The 26,278-nt window shown below is 38.9% G+C and overlaps 1 protein-coding gene across 6 annotated transcripts in view; it reads left to right on the top strand.

The window, feature by feature from the left end:
• AFF2 (ALF transcription elongation factor 2) overlaps positions 1–26,278 on the top strand; it is a 332,557-nt gene that overhangs the window by 242,464 nt on the left and 63,815 nt on the right. For all 6 annotated transcript variants that reach the window (XM_012573138.5, XM_030272689.4, XM_072929172.1 and 3 more), the window contains exon 9: positions 10,192–10,229. In XM_012573138.5, the coding sequence (XP_012428592.4) occupies positions 10,192–10,229 (38 nt within the window). The remainder of the gene's footprint in view (positions 1–10,191; positions 10,230–26,278) is intronic.

Genomic DNA, 26,278 nt, shown 5'->3' with positions numbered 1-26,278 from the left:
CTTTATTCAAGTTAAATTTTTTAGAATTTATGAAGTTCTAAGGCATAATATGCCTTCATCGTATCATGTAAACATTTTTTTAAGTGCACCAGTGATCACTTTCCTTGTAACAATAGATATCCTTACCTGCTGTATTTTTTCCCATTTTTTAGCTGGCTCCTGAACAAGCTGTTTACTTCCCCAAGGTTTCTCTACATTTCCATTTACTTTGTTATCAGCAGAAAGGCTGAAGAACAGCTCTTCAGTAATGACATCAATACTGCACACACAGTGAGAGAGGTCATCTTGTCAAAGCTATAGAAAAATCAGATGGATTAGGAAGAAACTAGGTGCAAAATAACTTTGATAGAGTCTTTTAATGTAAACAGTTTATCTGTCATTGGGTTCCATTGAAATCCCAGAGTGGTGCAGCATCAGTTGTAGCCACAGCAGCTTGTGTTTGATAAAGAACACACATTCCAGTGTTTAAGATTTGCAGTCATGCTTTATAATTGTAGGGGAATGTTTTCATTAAGCCATTAATGAAAACAGAAGCTATTAGGATAATGCAGTCATTCTCCAATCTTGTCAGTCTGTAACCATGAAAAATCCTTTCATAGATATATGTCGCTTCTTGTTACCTTGGTCCATTTTAATTGTTATTCAAATTATTTTATTGTGCACAACACTGGTTGAAACAAGATATCAGCTGTGTGAGTTAATACTCCAGCTTGTATTGGGCAAATCTTCGGTGCTAAGAGGTTTGATGACTGATGTATCTAAGGTTATAATTCACATGGTAATGATGTTAGGTTCATATAATTTGTTTATTATCAGCAGCAGCTTTCAGTAGCCACCCTGAGATCTGGGCTGAGCTTTCTGCAAAAAGCATAGCACACCACTAAAACACAGTTTTATCAAAAGCTTTTAACCTGTTCAGATTCACAGAATCACATGTCATTTTTTTTCACACATGTTGATATTGTGGAGGTCATCCATCAGTGAGGAAGGGGATTAACACAACCCTCAGGAAAAATGGTTGCTGTAGAGTGCACAGGAGCACAGATCAACAACAAGGACTTTGCCCCTGCATCTTGCAGCTGTGCTCTTGCCTGGGCTCTGGAGCAGCACCTGCCCAGACCAGCACAGATGGAGGAACCCCATCCTTCCCACTTCACTTTTTCCAAGTGGTTCCATGGCTTGACACTGGCAGCTCAGAGTCAAAAACCCTCCACCACAGTAAAGAAAAAAATAGAGGAAAATAAATGCTGGCAGGCTGACAGCCCTATGAAGTGGGAATGACATGCCTTAGCTGAAAAGTTTTACAGGAACATCTTCAGGAAGCCTTCTCCTCTTTTCCCCACAAGTAAGCAGGCACTCCATAAACCCCCAACACTCTAACAGGGGCTGCTCTTGGGTTCACTCCTGCTACAGCCTGAGGCTACCAAGCTCTGTCAACCCCACTGTAAGACATAATTCATGTGAGAGAGAAGCTTTAGAACCCCGGATGCCTCTGTCACTGCTTAAAAAGAGGTCATTCCTCAGTAGAGCCATAAGAACCTGATGCTGGAGATCTGTCAGCCTCTTTGGGTTGGGAGAGAAGAGGGAGATTAGGCTTTCAGTCCACAGGATGGTTGCACACACAATGTTTTTAAAGGAGTCTTTATTATAAGCATGAGGAAAATATATTTTGCCAGAGCCTCTTGTTATGTATGCAACTTATGCAAAAGCCCTGTAGTGTTTTGGCAACAAAGCAGAGGCAGCAGCAGGTGAGAGAATTGATCAACCCCAGCATTGTTGTTGCTAAGAGAAAAGCCAGCCTTGGCCATACTGTCCTGTAAAATAAATCTGAAGTCTGTGATACCTGCAGGCCATCTCAGTGCTCAACACTCACTAATCTGACCACACAGGACACATTTATCTCCCTTTGCTCCTCAGAAGGAGAGTGGGATTTTATCATGAATGACTCGTGAAGCATTTTGGTGAAGAAAGTGTCTGGTTTTCTTACACTGGCCATCTGCAGCACTGTTCTTCTGTAAAAGCATAAGCAACTGTCTATGAACTTCAAAATCTGAATTCGTGGGAGTTTTTTACACTGATAGAGGATGGTGCTAGTGCTGGGTTTCAGACAGGGAGCAAAAGGCTGAAGGAGGGACTCATAGGTGACCAGCAAAACCATAAAATAGGTGCTGGAAAGGGCATGATAAATCCAGTAATTACCCTCTGTCAGCCAGAATAAGGAGAGAAGTGAAAGTTGATCTCTCCTGGAGGTATTACAGAAAGAGAACAGTAATGAAAGCTAAACACCTTAGTTTTTCTTAGGATGAATTCATCTGCCACTGCAAGGTTTGCTGGGGTTGCAGGTGCTCTATTCTGTGCTGGCAGGATGAATCTTCCTAGAAGAGATCTCCCTGCACACAGGGACAGGTCAGCACCACAGTGTGATGGTGCAATTGATTTGAGCAGGGTATTCTTGTGGAGAGTGCCTGCTTTTCAAAATTCCCAATTTCATGGCAGTACTATTAAGTCTAATTTTTGGAACTGTGCAATTTAGTAATAGGCTAAGTCATCTGATTAATGTACTAAACCGCACTAAGGTCAGCAAAGAGTTATTTCACATGTGTTTACCTCTGTTCTTTGCTTGTAATGCATTTAATATTCGGTATAGATATAATGTTCAGTATGAATTAAAATCCTCAAAGTCTTTATTTCCTGCAGAGGAAATAAATGGGCAGCATGAACAGCACATCAGTTCACTGCCACTGCTGGTACTCTGTGACTCTGCCCTTTTGCTTCTCAAGTCTAGGAAACTATCCATTTACTTAAAGTAGGGGAAGACTAAGGATAGGCTGAATTCCCTAAGAAATGAGATAAAGGCCTTTATCACAAAGGGGAACCTAAGGGCATAAACTGCAATTGAGCTGGGGTACAAGGGGCCATATCTTGAGGTGTTTGCCTGTACATTGTGGCAGAGCAAGTGAACATTACAAAAGTATCAATCAGGCACTGCACTCTAAAAGTACACAGAGAGAGAGAGAGACCTTAATAATAAGACCACAAAATATCAGCACTCTTCATGTAAGGCCCAGGGATACAAAATATGGGTCTCCTGCTAGAACTGGGAAACTGAATACTCAGATTGTGGTGATTGTCTGCAGCTGGACAGTCAGGTCACAGGATATTCTTTGAAACAAGCCTTTTGCTGCTTATTCCTTAAAGGAAATGTGGGGAAAACTTTTTGTTTCTCTTATAAAGGATTCTTGACCTTTTCTATGTCTCTTCTGTCTTTTCAAATTTTTTATCGTGTGATTAACATGATGAAGTACAGCTATGGAGTAAGCCCAGCAAGGAATGGATTCTTTTATTACTTGTTAGGCTTCTGGAGGGTGAACCCAACACACGTTTTAGAAAAGTCATCAGTAAATAAGACAATTGCAAATACTGAGTTTTACTTACCAATAGATATTTTGTATTTTTACAATAGCATTATCATCCACTAAGCTTTGGTCATTTGTGATCAATTTATAACAAATTAATTTCCAGGAAATGATGTTTCAAACCACAGTTTCAACTTTTTTTCTTTAAAATGGACCATTCAGTACAGTTTTCCAAATTTCTGTCACGAGGGATGTTTAGTTGTTTTCCAAATAAAACAATTCTTATGAAAAATCAGGTGTAGGTCTAGAAAGAGTTCCATTTTCTGCCGTACTTGGTATTGTAAGAACACTTATATCTGCTAGGTGTTAAGAGATATTGGTTAGCATTGTTAAATTAACTTGACACTCACAGAATTCCAGGGTTGGGAGGGATCTCAGGAGATCATCAAGTCCAACTCCCCTGACACGGCAGAGTCCCCTGGGGTAAGTTACAGTGATTCATAGAACTGCAAAAGCAGAATCAGTAGAATTTGTAATGTTGTGTTACAATTTCTCCTTTGTTGCATTGAGGACTCAAAATTAATACATAAAGCGGCTTCTCATCAAGAGCATTTTTATGGGAAAAGAAGACACTGTTTCAAGCCTCTTTTTTCAAGGTACATTAGTATTGAAGCCCTAAAATAAGCAAACACGTTATGTGAGTTATTTTTGCAGTAGGGCCGTTCACTGACAGATAGCTGTAACAGTTTTTATTGCAAAGTTCACCAAAGACCTGAGTAAACTGAAACCTGTGTGGTGAGAGCAACAATCTTCACAGTACCCACACTGGCTAATTTAAAACACTCTCAGATATGTCTACACAAGCAGCCAAGCACTCCTCAGGGTGCGGTGTGCACTCAGTGTGTGTGTAGCTCTTTTCTCTGTTAAAAAAAAATTATAGAATAGTTCTTCAAGAATTGGAAGTGACCACATTTGTTATTGCACACTTTCTTAGTTTGATTTACACCATTACACTGATGGAAAAAAGGGTTTTGGAAAAACCTGCTGAGAGAAGCTCAAATATATCTGTGTTGTTGTTCAATTAAAAGCAGTTCATGTTCGTCAAGGATTAAGGTGACTCCTAAACCACAGACAGACTGGTTTAGATTTGGTCACTTAAACTCTTTTCTTTTTGTTTCCTTTTACCCAACCTCCACTGCAACGATTGAAATGAAATTTTCAGTATTTCAAGTACTCTGAGCATCTCTCTGTGAAGCCATGAAGGTTACTGCATTGCTCAGAGCAATGACGGGAGCTCTCTGTGGTTCATACACAGTGAGGACTCAGTGAACCATTCTGATTTTCTGATACCACATGCTTGGTGACTTGATATTTAAAAAACGGGTTTTGGCTAATCCATTCCACACATTTGAATCCTGAGGGAAAAAATACTCATTTTTAAAACTGTGACATGAGGAGGACAGTTATCTTTTTCATTGTTTTCGGTCCTAGACACAGTAACATTGGCCTTTTTTTCCTCGAGGTGAGACTGACTGGGAACATCACACGCAGAATCTCAAATGCAAGGTTGCCAACTTCTTGTCAAAGGCAATTAGCAAGAAAGGAATACAATCTCCTCTGTTGACATTAGGGGACAGGTAGAGGAGAGCATAACCAATGAAGTAAAGAATAAAAAAAAATGAGGAACACAGCACACATATTTATACATACACATACTGATCCTTCAGGCCTTGGGTTTTGGCTTTCTGCTTCCCAGCACAATTCTGGATGGTTTGTTTGCTGCACACCATATTCTTCTCCTCCAGAGGAAGTCCAACTGTGTTTAGCACCAACTATATCATCAGAGAATTAGAGCACAGCACAGTCGATCAGTTGTGGTTCTCGGCTGGTTACTTAGGATCATAGAGAAGGCATTATGTATAAATAAGAGCATGATATAATTTCCAAAACAAATTATAACCTAGGAGGAGATACAAACTATATATATAAAACTTAACTAATGTGGAAAGTATCTTTGTTTTTACTTTACTGTTGAATTGAGTCTCTGAGGAGTCTCTTTTATACCTACAGCACAGGAGAAGAGTGTGGTGGATTGTAAACTTATTTGTATAGTCACTTGGCTGCTCACCCAAGCAGGCAGAAACTGGGAAATAAACCTGAGTTAGAGTTGCAGCAGCTGATGGAAAAGGGGGAAAGTTTGAGCATGAAGGCCTGCCTTCTTCCCTTCTTCTGCCAACACATTCAATGGGATGGAAGTGTAATCTGTCTCACTCTACGAGATACTTTGAGGCTCAGAAATTGCCTTCTTAGCTGGCTCACCAGTGCTTCTGAATCATGAGGGTGAGGGGGCATTCTTGGAAATTTTTTTTTTTTCTAATCTCACTTTCTCAAAATCAAATAGTTTTCAATGAGAATTCTGGATTTTCAGTTATGCAATGGAAAATACATATTTTCTTTGGATAGCAGACCCTTCGGCTGTAACACTTCACCAAAAATGTAATTTGCATTTTGCAGATGCCAATTATTTTACTTGGTTATTTGTGAGCCATTCTCTTGTCAGTTCATTCATCTTCCGTTTGTGATATAGGAAAGTTGTACAGACTGGAATTCTTTTTGAACTGAATGACTGGCTCATTCAATCCAAAAGCTAGTCAGATAATTGATAGGGATGAACAAAAACATCGTTTTCACATTTTGCAATCTTTGTTCACAATCTAGAAGTAGTTTGTGCTTATTCCCATTTTTAATCTTTTGTGTAATAATTAAATACCTTCGAACAAAGTAAGTTGATGGGTAAATCCACACTACAGAACAAGTACAGCACAGTGAAGGTGCCTCTTCAGCTAATGGTAAAACAGCTAGCACCAAAATCAGGTGTAGAGGTAGGAGTCATTCACAGCTACAAGAATCAGGGTAAAATTCTCTGATGGATGAGCCTCTGTGTCGTACTGCTTTTCACACATTCCTCATCTTCTTCTTTCTTATTCAACACTGGAGTCAGCTGTTAAAATAAGGTCTTAGGGAGCAGAAGCACAATTATTCAGAGGCCATAATTGTTAAAAAAAAAGCCAGAAGAAAATTACAAATTAAAGTAGAATGATTGTCTGGTTCACCATGACTTCCATTTTCTAATCATCCTAAATTATTTTAATGCATGTTTTCAAGCTCAAAATTAGCAAAGGTCTCATGATGTAATTCTCCTAACACCCATTGAATACTACATTATGCCAGTCCAATTTCATTTCAATCTTTGGCAGCAGCATCTGTCACTCAGGGCACACATATGGGGGTTTAGGGACCTCCCACCTGTTCTGTTGCTAGATAGTACTTTTAATACATGAAGTTTAGGAATCATTGTGAAGTTAAAACAAGTTTCTTACTTGTAAAGGCCTAGGAATATAAGATTTAAAAAATAACTCTTAAAACATGTTTGTCTTTGAACTATGTTAAATTAATAATCAAAAGCTTGCATCAAGTCTAAAACAAATCAAACTCAGTCGTGGAGATGAGAAACAGGAATTATTAACTGAGTAGCGAGGCTGATGGAGGCTCAATGAGATCATTTTGTTCAAAGATTAAAGGCGATGAACACTGAAATAGTTGAGGAGGATTGCTATGAACACATCTGACTAGAGCTGCTAAATTCAGTAATGATCAAAAGTTAATTATCAAAGCAGAGAGAACTACTCAACACAGACAATTTGAGTCAATAGCTAAGCAGCCGAGAAAAGAAGTAATTTGGAAGAAGTATTTTCCTATAATGAAGTTATATAAAAGACGTACATTTCAAAGAAACCTGCCTAAAACAAGATTGCATTCTTCCTGATCAGAGAAAAATAATTAGCTCTAATTGACAGACCTGCTGCACACCAAATATTTTCAAACAATATGTTTCTGCATCAAAGCTTAATGTGTAGAGTTACTCAATGTCACTTTGATTTTGCCTTCCTTTATCTTCTGCCACTGGGCATGCTCATGATATCGCAACAAATACGCTTTGAAAAATGAATGAGCAACACCTACAAGACAAATAAAAACAGAAGGACAGATCCTGCATTTCTTTCTCAGATGGAATCCCTGGGTATTTTGTGCTGTGTTTAACATCACCGTGATCCCACTCAGAGCGAATCCTTTGTAATAGGAAAGGACCAGTTGTCTGATGATCCAACATTAAACTGGGCTGGCATGTAGATTAACCCAAGCACTTGCAATGGTTTTTCAGTTTGGTGTAAGCAAGCATGTGTGTGAAGGACACTGTTCCTTCAGCATGTGCCTTTTCTTAAGAGTTAGGAAAGTGGGATTTTCTGGTAACAAAGGAAAAAAAAAGGTAGAAATTCTCCATGTAAAAATCTAGGGAAAGACATGTGCTAAAATGTTCACAGTCCAAGAAAACAAAATATATCTATAGTTCTTTCTTCCTGAAACTGCTACCTTTTTTTCAGGGTAAATGGTTGTGATGCTTGTGATAGACATAGTTAAGTGGTCAAAAATCAAACATGCAGTTTAGACGGCTCTTTAATATTCTGTGACTTTGACATTGCCAGTTCTCACTCTCTGAAATATCTTCATCTTCTTTAATCTTTCATGTAAACAGTTTAGCTCACACCATCACGCCATGTGCTCTCCAGAATATATTCTGCTGTACTTTGTATTAAATCAACTGCATTATCATAATTTACTTGTGATCCTAGACACACTCCTCTGCTATTTCCTCTTCTTTATCTGTATTTTGATACCTGTTTTTCTGTAGTGATTTTTTGAATAATTCAGGGGAAAACCTTGATTTAGATGCAAGTTGCACATGCTTGAACTCAGAATTGTTAAGGTCCAGCTATTCTGACATTGTGGAAGAATGTTTTTGAGCTTTAAAAATAATTTTAATTTCTTGCAGGATGGGACTGAAACTTGGCTTTTAGTGGGAAGTTTGGGAAACTGAAATGCCATTTTTGATGGTGTTTCAGTTTGTTTTACACGAAGCATTTGTGTGTTGTTATGTGTAGTTTATTACTTAGTAGGTTTCTTAATAGCATGCTTCTGACTCTGCATTTGCGGAGATCTATTGGAAAGAGACACAATCACATTATCTCACTGTTGAGGCAGAGACCCCATTTCATCATAAGCTTGTTTGAGAAGGCATAATTAGGCTTGGGTTTTTCTCAATTACTTGTGCAATCTGAAGTTGAGCATTTCCTGAGGTTTAAGTGTTTTATTTAGCACCCCTACTGTACAATTAATGTAATTGATTCCTATCATGCATTCGTTGATTTATTCGTTAGATGGAAAATATAATCCAAATGAAACAAACACATTTTTCTTTGCAAGCTGGGAGCCAGCCCAGAGGACTGCTGTTGCACCATCCAAGCTCTCACAAGCTCTCATTCTTTCTCCCAAATTTTAAACTCATTATTAGGGATTTTCATGGATTTAAATGCAGCAATTACCTTTGCTATGATGAGAGGCAAAAGTGCCAAAACAGAAGTTTTTTGAAAAAATAGCCCCATCGAAGAGCTCAAGGGATAATTCATTCTGGCAAAATTTGGAACCAGTTGTGCAGATCCTAGAGGATTCAAAAGTTCATAATTTTACAGAAAGGATTTAATTTGTCAAGGGCTTATATGAGTATTTTTCTGAACCACTAATATTCACACTTCCTGTGTAGGAACCATTTTATTTCCATCCCTAAATATAGCAGAGGTTAAAGTTCTTCACCATCACCCTTCTCCTAAATGTCGGCAGGCTTTGTAAAAATACCTCTGGAGGTAATTAGGCACTAAAACTTTCCTTTCTATAATGGGTTTATGGATCAGTTGCCTTAATTCTGCCTTTCACTACTCTCTGTGCTTGTAATCTCACCAACCATCTGACCACTTTCCACATTTAAATCTATTACAGCCTTGTTCTGCAAACACCAGGAGGAATTCTCTGAAATTATACAACACTAGCTTTTTCTGCCAGTAGTATTTCCAGCCCTCTTCCTTTAAAATATTATTTACCTATTCCAGACAAAACAAGAGTGGGATGCAAGGTCTGTTCAGATTACATAATTATGCCAGAGGAGCATTAAAGGGAAAAGTCTCCCGTAACATCTCGAGCGGCTTAAGCAGCGCGATAGACTGGCGCGGCACTGCCATCGGCGCCCCCAGCTGTGTTGCTTAGCAACATTTTAATTCAAGAAGAATCGAAGGAGATGAAATCCCCGTGGAGAGGGAAACAGAAATAAGAGGGCCGTTGACAGATGATCTGAGTTGTTTCTTCTAATATACTGTGAAGATCACTGGCTCTTTTCATGAATGATAAATGGACTGTACACAGATCAATGGGTTCAGCAATAAACTGGAACCAGGCTCCATGTCTGAGGTGGTGCAGGCCAAGGGGCCCAAAGATTTACTCATTTAGATGATTTGGAGTGTGTTTTCTCAAAGGTTTCGCAAGAGGAAATTGATCTGAACATTTGGTCATCTCTTGCCCTTTTCTTTTGCTGGTGAATAAAAACAGTTTTGGAAATGGAATCCGTTCTTCCCTCTATTTCTTCCTGTTGTTGTTCTTGTTCCTGATAGGGACAGATAGCTTGTGACAAAGGGGCCAGACCTCAGAGTGAGAAATGAAGTAACAGCCCTGAATGAGCGGTTACTAAAGACTGGTGGCCATTAAAAATAAACAAGCCCCGCTGATATCACAAAGTAGGGCAGGAGCATTTCAGACTCAGCACTATCTCTCTGAATGGTCCCACAGCCTGGGATATTGCTGGTGAAGAGCTCCCATGAGCTGATGTTTGCTTGCTTTGGTGTGGCTCTTGCTTAATGATTTGTTTCCCCCACCCCTCTTGTGTTTACAGGCTGCCGAAAAGACAAAATTGAGAAACATTCCTGTAAAGTAAGTTATTTTTATATCCCTTTGAAAATGCAAGTTTAATGTCATCGTTGTATATAATGACTAAAAAGACAGTAAGAGGGGTGATGAAGATAATAGAATTCATGTTGCCCCTAATCATAGTAGTAAAAAGGTCAGTATCACTGAGGAAAGCTTTCGATTTCTTATGTGTCCCTAATGATTGCACTCCTCAAGTTTCATCCAGTTTCCATAAATTAATGTGTTGTCTATGAATAGCTGCCAAATAATCACAATCATGCTCAATACATAGTGCTTCTAGCCTTGGGGAGGTTTGTACATGCTAAAAAGATTATGATTTTTAATTGCAATCCTTGAGAAGGTCTGATGGGGGAAATAACTAGGAATGTGCCAAATAATTTCTGGGCACATGGGAATCTTTTGCACCTATGCATCAAGGCTTTGCTATCCTGTTGATTAAGAGCTCTTTCTCCCTCTGTGCATGTGCCTCTCTTACACCATACACACACATGCATGTTTCTGCTCTTTGCACAGGGCTTTGTGAAGGATGAGCAGGCTACCAGGGAGCAATTTCAAGGGCATTTTATGATAAGTTCTTAAATCTTTGGGCACTAGCAGCAACACTCAACCATATATCATTGCATTAAGAAAGTTGCTGTATAGATGTCCTGGCTCTTTGAGAAAAGCCATTTTCAGTTAAAGCTAACAGCATCAGTTATTCTGTTTAAATAATGACTATTCCAGTCCTAATGGGCTCTAATGTACCAATAAAAACAGATATTTAAACTTCAGTAGGTTATCATAGCAGTTTAACTACGTCCCAGTAACTGGATAGTCCTGTTACAGACATAGTTCTTATTTTTTTAGTAGTTTGCTGATAATGCTGACTTTGAGACTGGAGTGGGTTTGTGTTTGTAAGAACATGCACTGACAGGACTCCCCAGTCATTGTGTTCTGGCACATAGCAGAAGAGTACAGTTCTATTTGTCACTTGGATTCCATCATGTATAGTCATTTACACCTTATAAAGTGAACACAGAATGTGTATGAACACTCCTTGGAGTGATTAGGCGATATGTCAGATGACCATAAATCACTCTCTCTCTATGTTTCATTCAGTCTGATAAAAATTAGAAATAGGATCCAGCAAGGACCTGATAGAATGTGAAACTTGTAATAGGACAAGGGACCTTTCTTGCCTATAGGCTAGTTCAAATTCAGTGCAAGCTGAATTAAAGTCATTGTTAGCTGGGGTTGTTTAATAGAGAGTGAAATGAGCTATGTTTTCACTTCACATTATACAGGGTCCAGGAGTTGCAAGGTGATGAAATTCCTGTGGACCAGCTCCAAAATAATGATTTATCATTCATACACTTTTTTTATATATATTGAGTCAAATTCTCAAGAACAACTCAACTGAATTTTATCTTCCCACTTATAACAGAGGCATTAAGCACTGCAGTTATTAAACAGTATGTATGTGTCACTGATGCCAAATTAATCCACCAGAAAGATTTGGGATTTGGGGGGAATGGGTGATTTAGGTTAAGCTATATTTTATAGGACTTGATTAAGGGTAGCATTTTGAGACGGAAGGCCAGATGGACAGACTCACTCTTTCCCCTTACATGTGTGTATTCCACCCTGTCATGTTTCCCCAAACTGGTTTTTTAACTTCTCCTTGACTATGTTCATGGTGGCAGCTTCAATTAGTACCTTAGGGGATCCATTATACACATTAATTACACTATGCATAACAAAACAGCTGAAAAATCTGCCTAGTTTTGTTCAGTGACGTGTAACTATTTAAGGTACCTGTGTGCAATTATGAGTGTATGCTAAAGCTCTCTGGGCAAAAGAAAGAATAGTGTCTTTAAGATAGCAGCAGTAGCCATGGACTGCATTTATATAAGTGTCAGAGCACACTTAGTACAGCTCAGGCTTGGCCAGATTTCAGTTGCTGCTTTTGTAGCTCTCAAATGTCAAGGAGAATTTCACTTGAATTTTAATGTTCTTCAGCTATGCAAAATAAAGTTAGTAGCTTCCATTGTCATAAGGGCTGAAAGCTGTACAGATTCCTTCTACCATATGTGACTTATCACATACATTTTTAAAAACACATTTTATTATTAAGACATATGTGATAGTACACTTCTGCAAATGTGAATTGCTTTTGGCTAAAAGCCATGCACTAATAAGTAGAGTTGAATCTAACTGCATTTGACATCTGCTATAATATATTTTGTTACATATATAAATATATATATAAAATATTCTCAGTTGTCATTAGCATAAAAAATTTCCTTGTTTTTACCTTATGCTGACATACTTCTTGTGTTCCAAAACTAAAGCAAAAATCACTTCCTTTTAAAGACTGTAGGTTATATAAAGTCCTTGGACAGAGCCAATAGTGCCACCATTTAATGTATTAGTTTAGGAGCATGATGAAGATTTCTATAGAAATGGTCTATTTACTTTTCATTGCTCAGTTCATTAACGTTGCTGGTGTAATATTTGGTAGGAATTTTACTGCTCTTTTATGTTCTCTGGAATCCCTACAGCATTAAATAAAGCGGAAATACAAGGAAAGGGGAAAAAACAAGGAAGTTTTCTTTTTGCAGTTCAGTAAGGCAGCCAAGCAGCTGGTTTTTCAATGTCCAAGGGTATGTTGGTGCTCAGACTATCTTGTGGGAACTTCCTGATAGCCCAAAAAGGTGCAGTGACACTTGGCTGCTTCACAAAGAATGCTTGGCTTCAATTCCATGCTGCTCGTAGTACTGGAAGGCACAAGGCATCCTCAGAACTCATCTTTATGTATTGGTGGCATTATCTTACATAATATTACTATAAATAAGCACTCAGAAAATAGCTAAGAAATTTCTGTATCTGCAGAACTGATTTTTTTTTTTTCCAAAAACATAAAACCCTTTTCTGAGGGTGTATGACACCAAGGTGGGCCCATAACTGCTGAATCCATTACATTTAACTGATTTATGCTCTCCTGGCCTTGCTATGTAAGGAGCACTTGCTTTCTCCCTTTGGTTTTATCCATGTTTACACTGAGAGTCTGTAGTACAAAAGGAATTTTCTAGATGTAAAGTCCAACACGCTTATTTACTTGCTAGTCAAGATGTTCCTATTCCTGCATCCAAAAGAGGTAACGTGACTTAAACAAGTTCACTCTGTGGAGGGTTTCTGATTTCTAAAGATCTATTACATAAGAGATGGTTTTGAATTAGGGCAGATCTAGAGGAATTAATCTTTTATATACCCTGTTATTTGATGCAAGAGGGGGAAAACAGTGATATCATTAAAACCCCACAATAGCTTTGTTGTAAAACACAGATTTCTTTCTGAACTTGTGTAGACAATGGGAGCTCACATCAGCATAAAACTTAGAGGAATCATGTTCATGTTGACTTGGATCACATCATTTGTCCTGAGGTGGTCTGAGCTGCAGGATCCCCCCGAAATCCAGGGCAGTCCCCACTCTCAAGTACAAATGCACTTGGCTTGGCAGCCTCTACACTAACATGGACTGGAGGCCAACCAGCCCAGTGCTTTATCTCTGCCAGCAGCAGAAGGTGGGGGGCAAAGAACAGCAATTACAGAGACCTGCTCCATGAGGAGTATCCTCCCACCTTCCTGCACACAGCATTTTGCACTTCCAGAAACACACATCTTGTATTTAGGAGGCACCAATGGATTTCATTTCCAGGCAAAATCTTTCATGAAGTCAGTTTATACCTCCTGTCACCACAACATTGTGTGACATCGGGCTCCACAGTGTGGGGAAAAGCAATCTTTTTTTTTGTTTGTTTTAAACCCTTTTCCTCATATTTTCACTGGAATCCACTGAAGTAGTTATTCTTTCAGAAAATAGAAAATTATTAGTCACTGTTTTTCAGTCCTGATATTACATCCCTCTGTTGTATAGACCAAGGAGTCTTCCTAGTCCAGATGCACTAATAATGTGAATTAGTCCACCAGTGAACTGTACAGACACAAGGCAAGTCTCTGTGCAATCAGAAAGGAAGACACTATGTCTGCTGTGTTGGGCAGAGACAGTGTTAGGAAGATAAACAGGTTCTTTTCAGGTTTTCATTACAAAGAGATGAGTTATTTTTATGGCAATGCCCTTCTGACTATGGACTGGATATAATGCCACTCTAAACAAATGTCTTAGATGAAAGTCATTTGTGAAAATGGCCAGGTGGATTCCTTGGGAAAATGTGGGCAGGTGAAAGAATGATTTGGCTAAAACTTGATGTCATCCAGCACTATGAAATGCAAGGGTGTTGTAAGAAAGAAATTAGAATTTTTAAATAGAAAATGAATGCCCTTAAGAGTGTAGTCATGTAGTCCATGAAATTCTGTAGAACTGTGAAAATATTGGAAGCGACTTCTTGCTTCAGGGAAGAAAACATTGCCTGCCTTGAGTGTCCTTTATACTCCGTTCTTTTATAGTCCCTTTTAAAATCTTCAGTAGAAAATAATGGCATTTTCCCCAAACACCTGCATATGCTTAAATTTGCTGTAGTTTTAATGACTTCCAGATACATGTTTTGAGACTATAGCTTGTGTTAAAATCCCGCTGCAAAATATATTTGTTTTCCATCAGCCACAAGTTTGTTAACCAGCAAGATTTCTAGTGTTTATTGTCTTTTCCTGCCATAAAATTCATCTTCTCGTCTGAACAGCATCTGACTTGACTTGGTATGGTTTTCTGTCCCAACCATCATTGGAAATGCAATCCATTAACATTTGATATCTTGACATTTCAATTGACCTCTCATTTGCAAAGCGCAGTGGTATTTTTCGTGGCCTTTTCATCCTTGATTATACATGGGATAGGAGTGCCTGTTTCTCCTGACTGCACTTTAAAAATATCTTTGTTTTACCAGCTGGAGTGGCACCTTGTTTTTGCCTCCCTGGCTAGACCTTATTCTGCATGGAAGGTCTGAGGTCTAAGCAAGTCATGCAGAGCCAAAGGATTTTCTTATTGACTCACTAAGCAGGAGGGCGAGCAGGTCAGGCTCCGAGGGTCAGTTAATGTATGCAGCAATAGCAGTAACCATAAACAGGTCTGCTGCTCCCACTGGCAAAAATGCAGGCCAGTGGGCTGACTCTGAAAGTTGTTTCGGTTTTGACCAGCCAGATCAGGCACTTGTACCTAATAGAAGTAGGGAAGAGGCAGCGTGCTATTGGTACACATGCGGCTCTTCCACTGCAGGATATCTCGCAGCCTGTGTTAAAAAAGGGATGAAAAAAGTGTGTCATGATGAGGTTGAAAAAGCCTGCCATTCATGGATAGTTGTATGGGAGGATGGCCACATATATGTATGTGAGAGAGGGTCAATTTAACTTCACTATAAGGAAAAAGTTTTTAGCACGAGGGTGGTGAAATACTGGCACAGGTTGCCCAGAGGGGTGGTGGGTGCCTCTTCCCTGGAAACATTTGAGGTCAGGTTGGACAGGGTTCTGAGCCACCTGATCTAGGTGATGTTCTTGCTCAGTGCAGGGGGGTTGGGCCCACCTTTATAAGATCCTTTCCAGCCCAAACTATTCCATCCTTCTGTGTATATATATATATGTACATACATGGATACATAGGCGCCTCTGGGCCATAGGTACCTATGGACATTTCTCTACAATTTACAAGACATTTACTAAAATACTTAAATCACTTTTAAAGAAACAAAACCCCCAAACCTGCTATAACTCTTTCTCCATAAAACTCTCAAGCAATTTCCACATGCCTCCTGTTTATCTCTGATTCTAAACCTTCCTTCCTGACATTTCTCTTCATACTATTTCTGGCAAACTACTAAATCAGACAGCACCAATTCAATTAGTTCTAAAAATCCATTATAACATAGTGCCTAAACTGCCTGCCCATATTCATTTCTCAAAGAAATCCATTCATATTTATGCTTTAATACTTTAAGTCTAGCATGCAAAAGCACTCAAATCCTCAGCAGAAATCCAGGAAAAAGCCCGCTTATAGGCAATTAGAGACAATGTTCTTTAGACCCTGATCTTCCTAGTCTGTCCACTTAAGAATTCTCACAGGTGCAGTGATTGGTCAGTGGGATTGGTTTATTGCACCAGCAATAAAGCTCCTCCAAAATTTCACAAAATGCCCCAGAGTCTGCCAGCTGTGCCCCGTGGTGCGATCTGTACAGACCCACCACACTCACAGCGGGGTCGGCACCTCAGTGGCACCGAGGCACAGGCTGCTGCTGATCTCCAGTGAGCTTTGTCTAGGGGCTGCATTTCCTCAGCAGAATGTGAACTCTAGAAATGTTGCAAAGGATTACTTTACTCTCACAAGTTAAAGGTTAGTGTTGGAAATGGATTACAGAACTCCTGCTTTTCAACTGTTTGCAAAGAAAAGCACATATTAAATCTTTTTCATGATATTGCATTAATCCCTAAATACTGATTTTTATGTAAATTTTGACTCTTGCAAAGCTCTGACAATTCAGCTATCCCCATGTGGTTTTATCAGAGTTCAATTGCTCCTTTAGATCTTTTTTCCTTTTTCCAGTACCATTTGCTTTATTCCAAAGTCATCACAGCAGCTAGAAGATGTAGTACTTTAGACATAAAATAATAAGTCTATTTAATATTTTACCTTTATTTTCTGAATTTTTTCCTCTGATACATCTTGTTAGATAAATTTTTATCAGTCCAAAGGATAACCACAGTAGGGCTATTTTTATTTCTAGTGAAATGATGCATGATAACTACTGGCAGGGCCTACAGCAGTAAATCAGTCCTGTTCCAACCACAGAATGTATTAAAAGTCTGTAGCCTGTGGTAATAAGTTATAATTTAGTTGACTAGCAGTTTGTTTGGACTTAAAACTGTACAAATGAGTCACATTGGTAGGCTCTGAAATATAAAACAGGTAGTGTTTATTAAGGTTTTTAGCTACTACCACAACAGATACCTGGAGAGAGCACGCTTTTCAAATGTGCAATGCACTTTTATAGCGAAATGCTTCTGATTTGATTGTGTAATTTATAGGAGATGGTTCAGTTACGACATGGCCCGTGTAGTGCACAGAGTTTGCTTACAAGAGAATGAGATGGACAGACCCTGAGAGCTCGTTCAGCTTGTCTCTTACAAATCTGAGTGCACACCATCAGCACCCAGCACCGCAGGCTGCATCCAGCCACGAGACACCCCTCAGCTGCCGGGGTGCTGTGGCCATCACAGAACTTCAGGCACCTGGAGAATCCTTATATTTGGATCCTTGTATTTACAGAGACATCTATATGCCAGACAATCAAAGCTAATCACCTATTTCTGTAAAGTTTGTCAGAGGTCTTGCAGCTGATGGGGAAAAAAAGTATTTTTGTTTTAACTGGGTCACTTTTGTTATTTTTCAAAACATTTCTGCACCTTCATTGTGATGCAGCATGTCAAGATTAAATTTAGGTCCATTTTTAAAAGTTGTGAAAAAATGAAAGTTAGAGCCAAACAAAACCTTACTTTTCCTGTCTCTTTTTGATGGGAAAAAAAAGTTAGTTAATGTCAATATTTTTTTTTCCAGTTTTAGCATGTACCTGCTGTTGATCAAAGAAGCATCCATTTTTTCCTCCTCACTCATCCTGTGGTTTTGATAATTTTAGATTTTATATTTGTCTTCCTGGACATTATTTTTAATTTTAAATTACTTAGTATTTATTCAAACCATTATTCCAAGTGTTTGCTTTGGGTTTTGCATCAAATAACAGCTGTTTTTTAACTACCTGTCTTCTTTTTTATATTTATACTTTAAAAATGTGTTTCCAGTATTGCAATCATTCAACAAATACTAGGAAAACTGAAGGAAAGTCCTGATCCTGATATAACTGGGAGAACCTGTGCTGCTGGTTTCAGTACAGCTGGCTGAATCCAGCACAGGAACTGGCATTCAGACCTCATACCCCTGAATTTCACTGTTAGACCATTTTTGTGTTGCTGGAAGATAAATAACCAGAGCAAAACTGTTACTGTTAGAGTATGTATAAGTCTATATGGTTTTGTGAGATTCAGGCATGTTCTAGACACTCTACAGATGAAGATTCCTGCCTTGGAGAGCTTGGTCAGAGGCAATGGCTAAAGCTACAATGCAGTGGGATTTCACTGAAACTGTATTCTTGTAATCTGTATTTCCCCAGCTGTATCTTTGAAATCTGTGGGCCTGTGCCTGCTGTCCTTTGGACTGTAAAACTCCACAAATTTCACTGGCATTTCTCTTTGTTGGTGTGAAAGGGGACAGTGAAGTTCCCTTTTCTTTCTGGTTTGTGGCCCAGTATCTAGTAGGGTTCCCCTGTTTAGCATGATAAAGAAAATAGGACTGAGTAAACATTGTCCTCCTTGTTATCACCTTTTAAATGCTCCAAAAAACATGCTGCTATACAGTATAAGGTCATTTACTTTGGCAGTAAGTGAAATAAAAGGAAAACAGGTGTCTTTCAAGCATTTTTTAAAATACAACTACAAAAAATAATGATCTTTTTCTAAGTGAAAGAAGTAGAAAAAAATTCCAGTCATTTATGATCAATGAATACAAAAGAAAGGCAAAGCTAGATAATGTTTCAGGAAATAACACTGCTACAAGGTTAATTTTGCCTAGTACAACATTTCCTAGTATTGAATTGCCTGATATACTCCCTCAGGGATTGCTCCTGCGCTTGCAATAATCAAGGCTGATTTTATTGGAAAATCACCTCTGGATGAAAGACATACTCTGGAGAGAACTTTGCATGGGTACAAATAGGTTTTTGGTGCCAGTGCCATGTTGCCCAGGCCAGCACAGTTATAGTTCCCAATCTGTCTGTGCATTCAAGCAGCAAATTCATTAGCAACCCTTCTGGCAGGATAGAAAAATAGACATATTAGGGAAATTTACTTTGAATTGTTTTCAGGATTTGTTGGATAACAGTTCAGTAATCAAATTGCGCCTCCTAACAAGAGTATTAAACATTTTTATCAGTAGTGGCAGGAAAGCTGCAGATATTCCTTTAAGCGCAGAGCGCTTTGCTGTAACACTATGTGACTAGCAGAGATCATGGATGAGAGAAGAGATTAGCATAGCTGGGGCGGGTGCTTGCGATGTCGGGGCTGATTTCTGTGGTTTCTGTGCTGTTCCTGCGTTGAGCTCTCTCATTGCGCCGTAACGCGAGCAGCAGCTCCTGCAGCAGCCCTGTCACCGCGCAAGGGCCGTGTCACCGCGCAAGGGCCGTGTCGTGCCAGCGCCGCGCTCTCTGACCACGGCACCCAAGTTCAGATCCGTGCAGCGGCTCCCAGGCCTCGCCGAGTGGAAGGGGAGCATATTGTAGACACGGCGCGCTTGGCCTCCGGCCTGGAGCCGGGACACGCGGGGCGCGCCGACCAGGGCCTGCCGCTGACCTTGGAGCGACTTTGAGCGTGGGGAGGCTGCAGGAGAGCTGGGAAAAGGCTGATTCAGAGAGACAGATTAGTGAGGAAGAAAAATCAAGGAGATTGGCACAAGGACGGTGGAAAAAAAAAAAAAATCTTTCTAAAGAAAGAAGGGGATATTTTTGCGCTCAAGGCCAACGGTGAATCCTTATAATCAAGCTCATCTGGCCACACACCAAGAGAAAAAAAATACTGGGTGCAGCTTGCACACTAAGGTCTGTGCAAAGACTAGTGTTCTGCCGGGAAAATACAGAGCATGTGCTAGAATTCATTAAAGAATAAATTACATTAAGCTCAGGGAAGCAACAGGGTTGAAAATTAGGATTGTAAAAAATAATCTGTATCCACTGTACCTTAATTCCTGTTGTTTTCATGATTGTTTCTGTGTGAAGAGGAGAGCCACTCTGAGTATCAATCACAGTAAGCTATTTAGACACAGAAATAAGTGGCATATGGCTTAGCACTTTTGGGTCTAGCAATCAAGTAGCAACCTCCTGCAATACAACTGTAGTTTGGTTCCCAATGGGCTTCACTTTGATGATTAGATATATTGAGTTCCCTGTGTCATTCAAAGACAGCAGAATTTCATACACATTGGTTAGCTTCCTCTCACTTCATTTCAATTTTCAATAACCAGTGTCATCACATGTAACAGTTTCTTCGTAATGGAACTTCATGTCGAATCGGATTTGTCCTTCAAGTGAAAGAGGGCTGTAAAAAGTCTTCTGAAATACTGATGTCTGGAAAAATTCCTACCACAGTGAAAATGGGAAGGGATTTTTTTATTTATTTCTCCTAAAGATGCTTCGGTGCCCAATCTACAGATCATTCAGGAAAACTTAAAATAAGGCTTTAGTACTGCATTTGGGGATGGTCTTCACAGGATTTTCCCAGGTGCTTGCTGAAGTAATTGTTGTCATATGTAAACAGAAAATATTTTGTCAGTCATATTTGAAATCAAAACTATGATATTTAAAGACAAGTTCTGTGTAAGTGGAGTTAGATTAGAGGAGAATATGGACATCAAGTATGAATTGATCCCTCTGTATTTCAGCATGGCATCTGTTAAATATGAACATGCTTCAGTAACACAGAACTGTTATTTTTCTGGTCCTTACCTTCTCTCCATCAGCTCTGGGCCATCCCTGGGCAGTGGAGAGATATCCTTGCAGGCAGAGGGAGGGAGCCAAGGGCTTTGCCTGCTGGAGGATGAAGGCATGGACCCTGCTGGAGGTCAGGATATGGGGAAGGGTGGGAAGAAAAAGAGTAAAAAGCCCAGAACATGGATAGTTGTGAGCATAAACTTGCTAGACAGGTATTTACCTTTTCTGCAGGGATATTTCTGAAGAAATCTGGTGACTTTGAGAATGTTCTGCCCATTCCCATAGAGCTTGAAGCTATATCCTTCCTAATGGGCCAATGCTTTTCTCTCTTTGTTGCCCTTTCTTTGTAAATTTACAAATGGAGGCATTTTTTAAAGGTCCACCAGTGCCACACACAACCTGTGCATAGAGATTCACCTGGCAGCTTTCCATATAGCGTGTCCCATGCACGTAGATTGTGCCAGAGAATGTAACAGCACAAGTAGTGTCTTTTTAAAGAAAATTCTGGGTCACACATCACCACAAAGCACTTCCTGTAATTCACAATTAGTCTTAATATGCTGTAAGAAGAGCAACTGCAGACAAATACCTCACAGCTTTATAATCCTGACATGTACCAAGCAGCAAAGATGATATGGCTGCCTGTGTCACATACCCAAGACTGCCCATCCCAGAGTTTTATTTCTTGGCAGTTTCCTACAATTTTGTGAAATATTTTTTTAATGTGACAAAGTCACTTCAATTACACAGTCATTATAAGTTTTGCCAAGGTTGAGTATGGATCGTTTTGTGTTCATTAGAGCACAAAATTAGAATTTTCATTGCAGCAACTGTAAACAGTATTGGTTCAAAAGAGTGCAGCTTTCTTCCCTCCATAAAATCTTAGGTAAGCTATAACTGAGGACTTCCTTTTTTTTTTGACAGATTTTAATTTTTTTTTAACTGCCTTCTGGGTTGTTGGATTTTTTTTTTTCTTCTTCCTGGTTCTTGATGTATTTGTTTAACTGAATAACCAGTTCCCTTCATAATGATGACATTGCCACTGTGTGCATGAACAAGCAGGTGCAGTCAGTGTTTCTAAAGCTGTGAATATATTATTTCTTCAACTTCTTGAATGTTACAGCTTGGTGCTTGTCACTTTAGACTCAGTCAGGGCTGTAAAAGCCATAAACAGGAAATAGCCATTTCAGAAATACTTCATCATCTCCTTAAGTCCCACTAAGCCCCATTAAATTTTCACTTAACTAATATCAGAGTTTATTACTTAAGTAATAATTAAAGTTTCTATTTCACATACTCATTAATTTATGGATATATGTGATTGACTTTTGCTCATCATGCTGATGTAAATATAAAGAAATCACATTGAAAAGTATCATTTTAATATATGTAAAAATTAAGCAAATAGCAAGTAAATCTAGCACAGAGTGTTGCAAGCAATGGAATAAGAACCCAAAAGGTTTCTAGAAAATTCCAGGCTTTTGAAAGCTAATTAGAAAGTATAAGACTGCATCATTTTTGCATCTGTCTTAAGAAAAATAAAAGAGAGAAGCATCTTGGAGAGAAGGAGATTACTTTTTTCCCCTTAATTATTTTAGTAATTTCTTTTAGGTTAATTTAACCTTCATATTGCTAATTTAGCATATTAGAAACAATAGTGTGATAAGTAGTGGAATACTGCTTAGTAGAAAATAAAACCAAAATGCTTCTTCTGCTAGTTCTGTGGGCTGAAGGAAAAACTGAGCTGCTCTACCTTCCTTTTCTGTCTGTTGGGATTAGGGAGCTTGTGTGGCTCCTCACTTGTGCTTCACTTGGAGGAATTTCCAGGCTTTGTTTTTAAACTAATATGTATTTACAAGGAAGGAGAGACGACAGACACTATTACAAAAGTAGCAAAGAACTTCAGCAGACATCTCTGTCAGAGCTTGCACAGCGGCAATGCTCTGCCTTGCTCCTATAAATCTGCGGAGTGCATGCTTCTCTTGGCATGTGGCAAGCTCATGTCTTGCCAATGGGATGCCCAGTCCTTAGCAATTTATTTATTTTTAGCTGTAATATGTCATGATAATGTCATTCAGGATAAGATATGTCAGCAAATGCACCAACAGGCTTTATCAACTTATGCCTCTTAGCAAAACCTGGAGCTACAATGAGTGGGGACAGCCAACATACAGCAAAGGCATATCTCTTCCTCTTGAAGAGATGTATTTAACAAGGTTATATACTATTTGCATTCCACATTTGCAATTATCACCCCATGAACACACAATGAAATCATCCAAGTGACAGATAATGTGTTAGATATATGTAGTTAGACTTTTTGTAGATTAAACAAGCTGTTAGATATAAGGAGGCACAGCTACAGTAATATATTTTACAGGAATCAGTGTAGTCTGAATAATGTGGGAGCTCATTGAAATACCATTCTCTTGTGTGAAGGATGTGTGTTTGTGAATGCGTGTGTGTGCAGGCAGGAATGCAAATTGCTAAGTGGAAAGATTAGCAAATTGTGGATTGTGGAAGTCTGACTGTATGTAGTAGAAAATTTTCCTTCAAAGCACATATAAAGGTTTGATTCTGCAACTTTATTCTCTACCCTATAATTTTACACTAGCTGGCATAAATTAGCAAGCTAAGAGTCTAAATATATGTGTCTAACATGCCTCTCAAAAGAAATAAGATAAATGCACATGATGAAGCAGGAGTAGTTGTGTGGGTAAAATATCTATGCTTTCTTGCACATAGGTTGCATTTAAGTCAGGGAAAGGAAAGAAAAATCCTTCAAATGCATTTTATCTGTGTTGATTGTAGTCTGGAGTTCTCAGAATATATTTCTTTTTACTTCAGTGTTAAGAAACTAGCAATGCCAAACACTTCTTCTCTAGCAAATGTGATAATTTCTGAATCCAGACAGAGGCTTACTTGCATTAATGTGCTCAGTGGTCTGGTGGAAATCAGTAATATGATGAGGTACAGGGAAGGGGGAAGGCGGGCCTTCCACATTTATTTATTCTGGATAAATGGTGCCCATTAATCTATCAGGAAAATATGGAATTAGCAGGGAAGAAACCACAGTTGCAAATTTGGCAGTTGCTAGCATGCACAGATGGTCTTTCAGTGTTTTAAGATTTTCCAGTCTTTTGATATTGATACCAACATTGAAAAGTAGCCCGTGTGTTGCTAATGTTTATCTGGAATAGCCATAGAAAATTAACATTGTATATTTTGGATTGTTCAATTTCCTCTTGGTGTATTTGCATAAAGATTTTTAATCTGAAAGGTAAAGCTTTTATGCTCTGTCTTTGGTTATTTTAAGAAGCATAGCTGAAGTTTGATTTCCTAAAATAAGGACAGTCAGCATATCCAGACAAAGGCGCTGGGACAAAAGAGACTCCTACATGTGAATTTGGTTGAGCAAATTTTACAGGTTGGTAGTCCAAACTGCCTTCCTACTGTTGCAGGCAGAGACCTTCTTTGTAAAGTGTTCTCAAAGCCAGGATGTCGAGTCCCTCCTTGGTAGAGTGTTATTTATTCTTATTCTGCTGACAAGCCCTGATTTTCAGTCCCTGTATCTCTGGAGCTGGGAATCTGACCCTGGCAATGTCTCCATTCAGTGTTTAAGGGCATGAAGTCAAGAGGGAAGGATAATGTCATCTGCTTAATTTGCTTTGGGAGTGTTTGGTTGAATCTTTAAAGACCATGTTGAAATATTTCACAGAGGAAATCACAGAATAATTCTTGCCAGCTCTACTTTTAGTTTATTCTCAGCTGACCCAGGGGATATAGTACCTTAATTCCTGTTCTGAAATGTGTCTTCAGCAGTCCTGTAGTGCACAGTTGCATGTGCACAGGAGAAAGATGTCTTTGACTAAACATAGCCCAAGGTTTTTTGTATGAAAAATCAGTAAAAACTGTTGGGGAAAAAAATAAATTAAGAAAACTAAGAAAAAAATTACCTAAGTGCAGTATGAATTTTAATCTGGTGAAAAAAGGTCTGAGATTACAAAGAAGGGGAAATATTTGTATGTATTACAGAAATACTGTATGCTGGTGTTTCCATTGTATCCAGTTGTATAGGTCTGGTTTGTACAGCTCTCTGTGGAGGAGGTAGACAAGCAGATGGACAGTCAGAAAGGTAGATATGAGTATTATATAAAGGTGAGCGAGATACATGGGACATTAGGGTATATAGGTGTGGGGTGGTTTTTTTTCTTTTTTTTTTTTCTTTTTGTTTTGCAATAAACAAGTGAAATGAGAGAAACATGAAGAATTAAATAGTAGCTGCTAACAAGAAAAATTTCTAATTATGGTTCAGCAGAAATCTTCCTCTGCATCTGTGGGGATACCACAGAACAGAACTGAAAGCATCTTCTTGCTCTAGACAGTAGTTCCCATCTCTGCAGAGAGGCAGATTTCATGAAATGAACTTGTTTCCTTTCTTTTCTAGCAGAGAGGCAAAATCTAGTTTTATTTCCCAGGTTAAGAGGTTCCTTACCTTAAGCTATACCTATGCTATTGGTTAGAAGAATTATACCACAGAGTTTGGAAGCTACACTTGCTGTTTATTCATCCCAGGAAGGTGGTTGCCTTTTCTGGAACCACCTGATACTGTTGATGGATGTGTAGTGTGTAATCCATTATAACCATCTGATCTTTCTGTAGAAAGCTACCTCACTGGTCATTCCTTACTTTGCATTTTTGCTGTTGAATTTTTGTGATAAACTCTAGTACCTTGTGCTTCTTCCACAGAGAATTTTACATAGTTTCTTTAGATCTTACTCCCACTTCATCAGGATCTTTTCATATTCTGACCCAGCCTCCAAAATACTCGTGCACCTTCTCACATGGGTATTGTTTGCTAATTTAGCAAGCTGTTCTCCCATCCAAACTGGTCATGGTATTTTGAAATGTTCATGTTTATTGTTTCGTTACTGTGGCAGTAGCTAGGCTGTAGCCTTGGCAGATGTTTCTTGCCAGATCTATAATAGCAAAGATAAAATACTGATGATGATTTGGGTGATTTATGTGGTCTATAATGGACAGTTTACCAGAATGGATCAACTCTTTAAACTCTTGAAATGGCTGCAAATCTTACAGGACTTCTTATGAAAGTCTGAAGATCCTGGAGGGTATGAGCTTTTCAGCTTTTTTTGCACACATGTGAAACTTTCATTTAGCAAGCCACAAAAATGTACAAATGACTCCCTGCAATACATTTCAAAGTCCCTCACCAGCAATTAAGGCTCTGCAGCTCTGACTGTTTTCTAACCTACCGCATAAGAATTTCATTAAATACTGCCCACTGTCAATGTTCTTGCAGCACTTGGCAATTCTTTAGTTTTATGTGTACCTTTTTGTCATGAAAATTGTATTGAGAAAAATCCCAGATTTCTAGTCTACGTGACATTTAAGAGATTAGTGCAGATCCTACACCACTGAGGGACAGAGATGCAAAAACAAAGCAAAAAACTAAATAGTGGTGACTGGAAGCAAAGAGAAGGAAGTCAGACATTAGGCCAGACTTATAAATGAGCA

The sequence above is a fragment of the Taeniopygia guttata genome, chromosome 4A (genome assembly GCF_048771995.1).
Source record: "Taeniopygia guttata chromosome 4A, bTaeGut7.mat, whole genome shotgun sequence".
Taxonomy (NCBI): Eukaryota; Metazoa; Chordata; class Aves; order Passeriformes; family Estrildidae; genus Taeniopygia; species Taeniopygia guttata.
Note: the sequence above shows the minus strand (reverse complement) of the source record. Positions and strands in the feature narration are given on the sequence as shown.